General features: G+C 38.7%; 1 protein-coding gene across 1 annotated transcript; it reads right to left on the bottom strand.

Moving 5' to 3' along the window:
• Positions 1 to 1,238: 1,238 nt before the first annotated feature.
• mettl14 (methyltransferase 14, N6-adenosine-methyltransferase subun) lies at positions 1,239 to 10,147 on the bottom strand. The gene is made up of 11 exons (XM_054604664.1): positions 9,677 to 10,147; positions 8,960 to 9,048; positions 7,859 to 7,943; positions 5,764 to 5,841; positions 4,635 to 4,722; positions 4,458 to 4,548; positions 4,160 to 4,301; positions 3,589 to 3,681; positions 2,293 to 2,409; positions 1,902 to 2,112; positions 1,239 to 1,740 (listed from the first exon to the last, which is right to left on the bottom strand). Exons 1-11 carry the CDS (start codon positions 9,740 to 9,742, stop codon positions 1,439 to 1,441), a joined length of 1,362 nt encoding a protein of 453 aa, XP_054460639.1. The 5' UTR covers positions 9,743 to 10,147; the 3' UTR covers positions 1,239 to 1,438.
• Positions 10,148 to 10,467: the final 320 nt, after the last annotated feature.

The raw sequence follows: 10,467 nt of genomic DNA, 5'->3' as shown, positions 1-10,467 counted from the left end.
ATGAAAACTTGATCAAGCATGTCATTTTCCTCACCTCATGCATTGCAGGGGTCTACTTCCTGTTTGATGCTTGCCCCTCCCACCTACATGATGTCACCACATTGAGGTCATGCAATTTAGATTGTGTGTTTTACGGCTAGGGACCAACATAAGAAGTTATTTTCACTCAAAGGGCGAGAAAATAAAACATTTGTGGTTATACTAACCCATTGGATATAATGTTCCAATGACTGGTAATTCACCCAACAAAATCTATTTGTAAATGGTAAGCACAGATTCCTTCTAGGTCTACCTCATGTTGCTTCAGACCATTTTTCCTTTGGAAAAGGTTACTGGTAAAACAACAATAATTCAGCCAAATCATTTTATTCATAGGAATTAGAAGAATTTAAGGAAGTTGGAAGGCATTCCTAAAACAAAACCCCTTCTAAACTGGCCGGTTGACATTCAACATACATGCTCAACCACATGCATGTAGGGCATGGACAGAAGACATCAGCCAATCAGCTAGAGCTGATACTCATGTTGCGCAAACACAAATGTCAACTACTTTGGCCACAATAGCAGTTGTGTAAGAAACCTCTTAATCAGTGTTTGAATTGCTGTCCATTTACAGTATATGACAAGCAATTAAAATCAACCAATATTTAAAATGACAATACGAATTGTGTAAAGTTATAACGACTGAATGTCTGTCTCTATTTTGTCTGTTTGAAAACGAGAGCATTACTGAGGAAGAAACTTGCTGGTCTTGTATTTGTACAATAGTGTTTGTTTTTTATGTTCCACTCGCGGATATTGACTTTCAATCACATCCTATATGGGGCGGCTGTGGCGTAGTGGAGAGCAAGGTAGTTCTCCAATCAGAGGGTCGGTGGATCGATACCCGGCTTCGGCAGTCGATGTGTCCTTGGGCAAGACACTTAACCCCAAGTTGCTCCCGAAGGCTTGCCATCGGTGTGGACTGGATGTTGCATGAATGTTAGTTAGAGTCTGATGGTGGCACCTTGCATGGTAGCCTGTCATCAGTGTGTGAATGGGTGAATGATATGTAATATACTACTGACTGTAAGTCGCTTTGGATAAAAGCGTCTGCTAAATGACTGTAATGTAATGTATACATATCAGCTAATTATGATGTTGTCATTATTTCCATAACTGTATATGATATTCAAAGACAAGACGTGAAACAAAAATCAAAACAAAAATAAAATGTGAAAATAATGTTTATTCAGACAATACCCATTCAATCTAAAGTATATCCATAGAAAATATAAACAAAACACAAAAATTCAAAAAGATTGTTAACATTCACTAACTTCTCCGCTGTCACATACTAACCATACCATACACTGACTGCATTCAAAAGAAAATTGTGTTTGCAGGTCAAGCAAATAGGGATTTCTAGCATCAGTCTGGGTGGCATTAGCTCTTTGCTTTAGCGAGGCTGAAAGCCCCTATGTGGCCCTCCCCGGCCCCTGAACCCTCCCCTATCCCCACGGAAATTTGGCCGGTTTCTTTCACGGCCTCTGTCTCCGCCTCTTCCTGAATTTGGTCCACCACGGCCCCCTCTGGCTGCTCCACCACCACGTTCCGACTTCAGCTTAGCGGGGGGAGATTTAGGCCGCAGCCTCTCTATATCCTCTGAGCAGCCAGATAGGTGGGAATTGACAAAATGTGAGGCGTAGGTCTCAGGGTTAAAGTTACTGTTTGTCAAAGTAGGACCCACGGTTAGCCAGCCTAGGAAAGTGGAAAACAAAAAGGCAACAACATGGGTATTAAGAGAAAAAGCAGAGGCAGAGTGGAAGATAAGACACTAAGAAACCAAAAGCAAACATAGCCCACTGTACAATATGCGGTTATCACCTAAATTTGCCAAGGAAAGAGAATGTCCAGCTCACCGGGTCTGATGGTCGAGTCTCGTCCAAACAAGTGCAACCTCCTGCGGCCCAAACAGAAATGCTCAATTATGTGGAAGATCTCAACAGGCTTCTCTACATTTCCCATCTCAGGCTCCTCAGTGATGATCAAGTCGATGTCCACGTTGGCATGGATGAAGTCACCGTCAGTACTCCTGCGCACTGTTCCTTTGATTCCCATTAGGCAGTGTTCCTGGAGGGGAAAGGTTTCATACATCATAATATACATGTTAAAATAGTTTTACATTAAATTCATCACATGTAGATGAGTTCTTTTTAAATTGTGTATCTAAAACGAGGAACAAATCCCAAAGCAATTTGATTGTGTAAAATTTACATTAACGTAAACATGTATTTCACATTTCTGCTGTACCTTGGTCCTCTGGAATACTGCTTTTGGATCCAGTGCCTTGGTCTTGCCTGGGTTATTCTTGTTGGTCTTAATCCAACAGATATCCTCACACCGTCTAAAGCCCCACTTCCTCAAGCACTGAAATGAGTGTAATAAGTACAGTTAATATGATGGACTATGTACTTCACATACTCAATTTAGAGATGTTAATATTGACAGTTCAGCCTTTTTGGAATTAATGTGATAAATAATATAATGCATTAATAAGACAATAACACAGTACATGCACAGTAGGGCGTTCCCTACCCTTATACTCGATGGCAAATCATGTAGCAAATCCTAAATATTGTAAATGCAATCACAAAATCCAAGAAAACTGATTTCTGCTGAAAAATGCATGACCTACAGTACCAGTCAAAAGTTTGGACACACCTTCTCATTCAATGGTTTTTCTTTATTTTTATTTTTTTCTACATTGTAGATTAATATTGAAGACATCCAAACTGTGAAGGAACACATATGGAATTATGTGGTAAACAAACAAATGCTCAACAAACCAGAATATGTTTTATATTTTAGATTCTTCAAAGTAGTTGAATGAGAAGGTGTGTCCAAACTTTTGACTATTACTGTACTTAGTGGTCCAAAAAGCAAAAATGCCAGGGATTATTTCAGTTTAATTTACACCAAGCTTGAGTAATCAGCACAAAACATTATGTTTAGCTTTCATCTCCATCTAATTCTTTGGTTGTAGTAAATACTATGCTTTTTGAAATAATAATAATTGTTCCACAAGCTGTCTTCCTTTCTTAAAGTTTGTGCCCATTTAGCTTTTTTGTGCTTTTGATAGTGGCTCTAGCAACACGTTCAAAACTATTAAATTAGACAAAAAATTCCTTTAATAGCTTGAAGTCCACTTGAATGATGGACTTAAAGTCCACTTGAAGTTTGCCTCTATTCAAATTTCTATATTTGACTGTGACGCAGTTTAACTGACAAGCTCAAAGAGGACATGCGTCACACCAACGACAGACAACCATCTAACAAAGTGAAAAATACTGTTTGTCTGACAGCTTGCCAAACATGAACCAGGATGTCACTGCGGAGGGGCTTAAGCATTTAGTCTGGTTTGAACAGGAGCATAAGGTTCTCAAAGCTATTGTCATAACATCAGACAAGCAGTTACCTAACTGTGTTGTCAGATGGATACTAAAGCAACGAGTTCCAGAATGACTCAAAGAATGGAATGTTTAAAAGAACTTGCATGCCTCAAGTTGCAAAACCTGTTGTTTTTGACTGAAGAGGCGACAATGTTACCATTCTGCCCAAGTCGAGGCCTTCACCAGAGCCGCACCAGAGAAAGACAAAGGAACGTAGAGAAGATATCTCCTCAATTTCCAATTTCATGATCTGCAATCACAGAGAACAGAGAAGAGGGAAGAGGGGTGAGGGAACACAATTTCATAGTCATCCATGAAGGGTGAATAAACCATTCACAAATCACCTAAACACTTGCTTTTATTATGCAAAGTCCTAAGGCAGTCCTGTCAGGAGAGAACATGACAGGTGATTCTGCCATGCCATCTTCACATCTGAATATTTGTTGCCATCTACTGGAGGAGGGTCAGTATACTCCTACATATTTGCACTCCCAAGCTCCTAACATTGTTGTCCGTTTCTTAAAGTGCGTTCACAGACCACTGATACTGACTTCCACACGATATCGCATCTATTATTAGAACCTAAAAGCAATTTCAGTTTATTTTTGTTACATTGTTATCGCCTCCCTTATTTGCTGTGGCCCATGAGCCAGTCATAACAATATTCTATATTTTTCACATACTAGCACAAACTTCTAAATGCAAACCAGTCTAATGTGCATACATACATCATCCCAGGTCCAGAAACGTTCAGTGTGGCTGATGCCCGATTCTCTGTAGTATTCCTCTAAGGGAGGCTCAAGCAGAATGACATCAAACTCGCACTTCAAATCTTGCAGGTCAAAGTGCATTGGATCAGCCTGGAGGTACCTTAAAACACAAACACACATATTTTAAATAGAGAAAACTTTAAAAAAAAAGTTGATGCCAACTTCATTTGGTCTTCTTAATTAAAGTTTATTCTCTGGGTGTAATCACTTTGTAATTCAGATAAATATCTACTCTATTGTTCATCATTTAACATACATGGGAGGGGTGTTGGTGGTGGAGATGAGCTCGTCCTTCAGTCTGATCAGCTCTCGAAGCTTAGGGTATTCTTCAAAACGGTCAGCCAAGCCTGAACATCAGAAGACAACGAGGTCAGAACCACACACAAGCATGCACATGTACATAAAACAGATAAACACAAGCACACACACTTACCAACATCTCTGATGAAGTTTTGTGGCCTGTGCCCAGTGTCAACAAAGTGCTGACAGTAGTCATTGTGAGGGTTCAAACTCTGGGTACCCTGAAAAAGAATAAATGAAGAAAATAAAAGAAATAAGATAAGCAGGATAAAGGGTATTAAGAGAAATATGTCTGCATTAACAAAGACAATATATCACTGGATTGTGTATTCAAGCATTTTGATAAACTTTTGACGTCTTGAAATGGAAAAGTAAAATCGAAACTGCACTTTTGAACCTTTTATTTTTAATTTGAGGCAAAAGAAAAAATGTATACTATTAATAATTAATACAATATAAACACCACTCTGGCTTTCTAGGGCTTTTTTTATTTTAACAATGTGACTGTGATTACTAATTTCATCCCTTCCTGAAATAATGCATTGTACACACTCTTTACATCAGTAAAAACGTGTATTGTGTATTGTACTTAAAATGTCATGTATGTTCTTTGTGTCAGAACATTTTCGTCACTGGATGCCGAGTGAATCATGTGACTATTTTCGTAACTTTTTCGTAAATTTTCTGCAAATTTCCCCGCTGCGGGACTAATAATAAAGGATTACCTAACGTTCCATTGACATTGCTCAAGCTCGAGTAGAGCTCGTAAATTCAACCTGTCAAATAAAACTTGTTCTCCCAGCTTTGTTTTGGATTACAAGTTTGAAAGAAGACATGTTTATCATGTTTGTGTGGTTTGACATGATGGCTGAAGCAAACCTAACTAATAGACTAGTTGCGGAAAACAATCTGTCTCCACATTAAATCACAAAGGGTTGAAAAATCACTCACAAGCTAAAAGCCTTATCAGCAGGAGATTGAAGAGGCTCTTTTTCCTGCTTTTTTTCATACAAATGTTACCAGTATTAACAGTGCAATTCTAGACTGCTTAAAAGGTCATGGCTTGCAGACACACAAATGTTAACACAAAAACTATCAATGTGCCCGACACCAACCACTAACCGCTTTTAAGATTTTTGCCATCAGTTTCTGTTGATATTTTCTAATGTAGCTACTTTCTACCTGCTTGACAGGCCACAACAACATAATTAGTGAGACATGATATCAAAGAGACATTGTGTGTACACAAGAAAGAGACTAACCTTAAGGAAAGTACTTGAGTCCTTGTACACTTCCTCATATGGGTTGCTTTCATCCGGTGGCGGCACCTCCACCTCATCCTAACACATACAAACACAATGAAGTTCATATTTCTGTCCATCCAAAGATCGTTAATCTGCGTGTGACACGTGTGGGGCGGCTGTGGCTTGCCATCGGTGTGGACTGGATGTTGTATGAATGTTAGTTAGAGTCTGATGGTGGCACCTTGCATGGTAGCCTGTCATCAGTGTGTGAATGGGTGAATGATATGTAATATACTACTGATTGTAAGTCGCTTTGGATAAAAGCGTCTGCTAAATGACTGTAATGTAATGTAATGTGTGGTTGATCGAGTAGTACAACTGTAATAATATAGATCATAAAGCAATTCATAAAATATGAGTGAAATCACAATCGTGATAAACTGATTTATCCCATAATAACAAATTAAATAAGTAGAGAAGTTGGAATAGTAAATAGAGGAGAATACATACACATTACAAGGGGCTTACAGTAAAATAGTTAAGATTGAAATGTAAAAGTTGATTAATCCTACACCTTAAACCCCATAAAGAAGCACCTAAAACACGTCATCAGCTTCTGTTGGCTGAGAAAAGGGAAAAACCATTCTGGGTGGTGGCCAAATGTACGTTGACAGCCTGCAGCTACAAACTGACAATAACAAATGGAGCAAAGCCACACACGCTGAAGCATTTGATGAAATGATCCTGACAATTTATAAATCATAGCCCTGCTAGGGCTGGGAGGTACCACAATGTACATTGTCAAAAAGATATAAAAATATCTATTGTTTGTTTTTCAATATCGTTTAGATAAGATAAGATAATCCTTTATTAGTCCCGCAGCGAAATTTGCGATGTCAAAATACCAGAGGCCGAACTACTTTAGGGCAAAATTGTAATCATTTGGATGTTACATTCTGATCATTCGCTGGGACGTGGTTTAGCTAAAAAAAAAAGTTAGACACGCCCCAGAAAACATAATTCTACAGAGTTTGCCACATACCAGGCCCACCTACAAGCATATCTGGATTGCAGACGTCCGGTTGTCATTAACTGGAACAACTGGCCTTTTTTCTTCATCTCCTTTAACAGGAAAGCGACTATGGTACACAGAACAGCGTTACAAAGTGACTCATTCGGGCCGCTTATGTATAGAATGTTGTTATGACTGGCTCATGGGCCACAGCAAATAAGGGAGGTGATAACAATGTAACAATAATAAACTGAAATTGCTTATGTGTATCAGTATCTCTGTTGTACAACAGACAATGGATGAATAGTTAACAGGTGAATAACGTAAATAAAACAACCAGAATAGTTAAATGTATCTTGGCACATTTTATGATTGCCATGAATGTTTGACATTATCACACTACGTGTACATTACTTGTACATTGGTCTAAAACCGGTAAAATAATACTCTCTACCGCTAACCTTGGTTATTATAACCAATAATATAATAATCAGTGTGGTTATGGTGGCTGTTCAGCTTTCATGCATGCAAGCCTGTATTTATTTATTTATTATATATAATTTCACTTGATAGCTGTTAAATTCAGTTTGCAAGTTTAAAATACTTTAGTTTATATCCTCCCAAGAACATGCAAAAATAAGATTTACCATTAGTTATTTCATGAAGAGTATTTATTTATTGAATTACCAGGAAATGTGCAATATCTTGATAAATGTTGTTATCAAGAAATGAAAAAACCTATGGCACAATTCAATTTTTGGCCATATTGCCCAGCTTACTTCTTTCATTTATATATATATATATATATATATATATATATATATATATATATATATATATATATATATAAGATATTTCCCATACACACTGACTCAACAGGTTGTCCTGATTTGAGTTGTCTCCTCTCTCATTCTATCAATTAAATACTCTTTGGTTTATCTGCTTTTGTCGTCTTCGTATTCATGTATTCTGATTTTATTGTGATTCAAATTTTGTTTTTATACTGTAAATCACATTTGTTATTGGGGTTATAATAGGATTTATTATCATTACATACTTGGTTTGAAGTTTCTTCTACCCATGTAGATTCAAAATGCTCACCTTTTGTTCTTCCACATCTTCCTCTGTGTCCTCTCCCTCCTGTGCCTTCCTTTTGGAGGGTGCTGCTGAACTGTCAAATGAAGCCCTGCAAATCAAAAACATCAAAAACACTTTTCCAGATTCTGTTTTCACTAAACCACAAATTTAACATGTTAGTCCTGAGGATGACAAGACAAAAACTGCAAAGCATTACAGACAAATGTTAAACAAAAATATTTTAAAGAAGAAAAGAGGGAGGTTGTGAATGTAGCAAAAACCTCAGTGCTTACGTGTGTGTACATCAAACTTGTCATTTTGATTAGATATTCTACACCGTCTTGTTTGAACATCAACAAACGTAATGGAGGCTGACCCCTTGAAAATAGTTCACACAGCACGACAACTAATTGTGAATCACCTTAAAATTCTCACTACACTTAGAACTACCTCAGGACCACCCATGTCAGACTGTTAACCGGAGTCTCCATCCGAAACACACAAATGTTGTCTTGAGCTCCACATTTGTATTTATAATAGCCTACAGGTTGAGTTGTGGATGTGATGGAGATTGTTTGGGTTCAAAACTAAAGTTTAAAAATAATGTCTGTACCAAGTATCAGACAACAATAAGTTTCCTCTGAGGAAAACTCTGCAGGATTCCCAAACTGTGAGTGCATTATGACAGAAAGAGCTCTGGTGACTCCATCTGCAGTCTCTGGAGGAGACTTTTTGTCACCCCCACTTGAAGATGTTTGGTAGGGTAACTCCATAACAGAGATCAGAAAGAAGGCATTATTATAAGTGCCTGCATCAGAGGCTGTGACAATGATTGCTGATCACATTCCCTACTTCCACCCCATTTAATCAGCTCCCCCAGTCATTAACGCACTGACAGTCCTGAACCCGAACACCCTCTATCACACCATGTCGCTCACAGCAGCCACACATCTACCTGAATGAAGCTTGTGAGGGACCTGAGGGAGATATAAGGGGAGCGAGAAGATTAAAGCGATTCATAATGTTGCACCGACATGTTTGTTGATATGCAGAAGAAACTGTGTATAATAATGAATCAACACGTTTAATGTGTTTTTTTTGGGGGGGTAGTGCATCAGATCTTACCTGCATGTTTCTCTTGTCTCCTCTATCTCCTTCAGTTCATCTTTACTGTTTAGGACAGCTCCGATGCTGTCTGCGCTTTCAGCTCCCAACTGTGGTGAGTCAAGAATGAGAAGTGTAAAGTCAGATAGTTTCAAATTCTGCTATTTTGTCTACTTTAGTATAACATGCATTGTGGTACTCAACGTTGCTGTATTTAACGTTTTCTGTCTCATTAGTTTTTTTTAATGCTGTTACATATCTGCAGATTCAACTATTCTCCAACAGTTATAATGTTTTATATTATGTCACACCTTTTGCATAACGTTACTGTAAATTACTCCACAAGTATAGTTAGTCACTTCTTTGTTACGTTATTATAGCTGACATGACGTGCAACTGTGCCATTGGTGTCAGCTGTATTTGCATCATGTTCGTGTACTCAGCATGCGTTACGTTTAAAGTTACGCAAATACTGAGTACACGTTGTTTACGCATGAACTCCATGTTTGGCGGAAACAGCTCAGCTTTATTATCCCCCGTTGTGGTGATTTAGCTATTTGTGCGCCAGAACTAAGCCCTTTGTTTACCCACACAGTCGAACATGCGTTTTCAATTCAACACGTGTTATCTAGCAGCTCCAACGATGGTCAACAGGGATAGCTTTAGTTAGCAATCGTTAACTTAAAAAGAGGAGATAGCTTCGTGCTAACAACAACAACAGGCTCACTGTCTACTTGCCTGTTGAGCTAAAAGCTGGCGCCTAAGTTTTTGTCGCTCGCGGATCTCTTGCAGTCGACTGTTCATATCTCCAACTTGTAATGCTTTCTTACTAACACAAACTATCTAATGCATCTGGTTTTTCATCTGTTTCATGTAAATGTAATATGCTAGTGATCTATAACGCTGGACAACATTCGGCTAATGTCTATGAGCCGCTAAAAAAAAAAATACACAATGGGTGCGCTCGTTATGCACACCGGGACGCTCGGGTTCAATTTAGAGCCTTGGCGTAGATGTAGTTAGCAGGCTGCAAATGCTCAAAAGGTTGTCTGAATCATGTATACGGGCTGTTTGCATCCGAAACGATCTTGGCAGCCCGGTTAAAACGGGTCAACCGGCGAAGGGAGCAGTTAACGAGTTTCTACTCCGCACACCTTGGCGGGTTCCGGCATACGCCGGTCGTGATCAACAGTGGACACTTTTGTGATGGCGTGGACGCGGCGTGATGACGTCACCGCACAGGACGCTTAAGTGTGACGTTTCCAAATGCATCTTCCAATCAGAGACACCGTGCACTAGGGGCGCTCTATGGCCCGCCTGTGATCACCATGGTCATTTCATACACACACAGAGAGGGAGAGAGACGTGTATTCATTCAATGATTCGCCAAACTATGTCATCCCACTAGTTGTGCTACACATAATAATAAATAATATATATTATTATTTATTATTATATATAAAAATGTTCCCTTTTAAGAGCTAACCTTCATAGTTTTGTTGAACTTGCGTACCTAATTAAAGATCCAT

The sequence above is a fragment of the Anoplopoma fimbria genome, chromosome 9 (assembly GCF_027596085.1).
Source record: "Anoplopoma fimbria isolate UVic2021 breed Golden Eagle Sablefish chromosome 9, Afim_UVic_2022, whole genome shotgun sequence".
NCBI classification, from domain to species: Eukaryota; Metazoa; Chordata; class Actinopteri; order Perciformes; family Anoplopomatidae; genus Anoplopoma; species Anoplopoma fimbria.
The sequence above is the reverse complement of the archived record's forward strand: the minus strand, read 5'-3'. Positions and strand labels throughout refer to the sequence as shown.

Coding starts and splice junctions, on each gene's coding strand:
- mettl14 (XM_054604664.1), bottom strand. CDS start 9,742: ATGAACAGTCGACTGCAAGAGATCCGCGAGCGACAAAAACTTAGGCGC. Junction 3,682..4,159: donor GTTTCTGGACCTGGGATGAT/GTATGTATGCAC, acceptor CTGTGATTGCAG/ATCATGAAATTGGAAATTGA. Junction 2,113..2,292: donor CAGTATTCCAGAGGACCAAG/GTACAGCAGAAA, acceptor TTTCCCCTCCAG/GAACACTGCCTAATGGGAAT.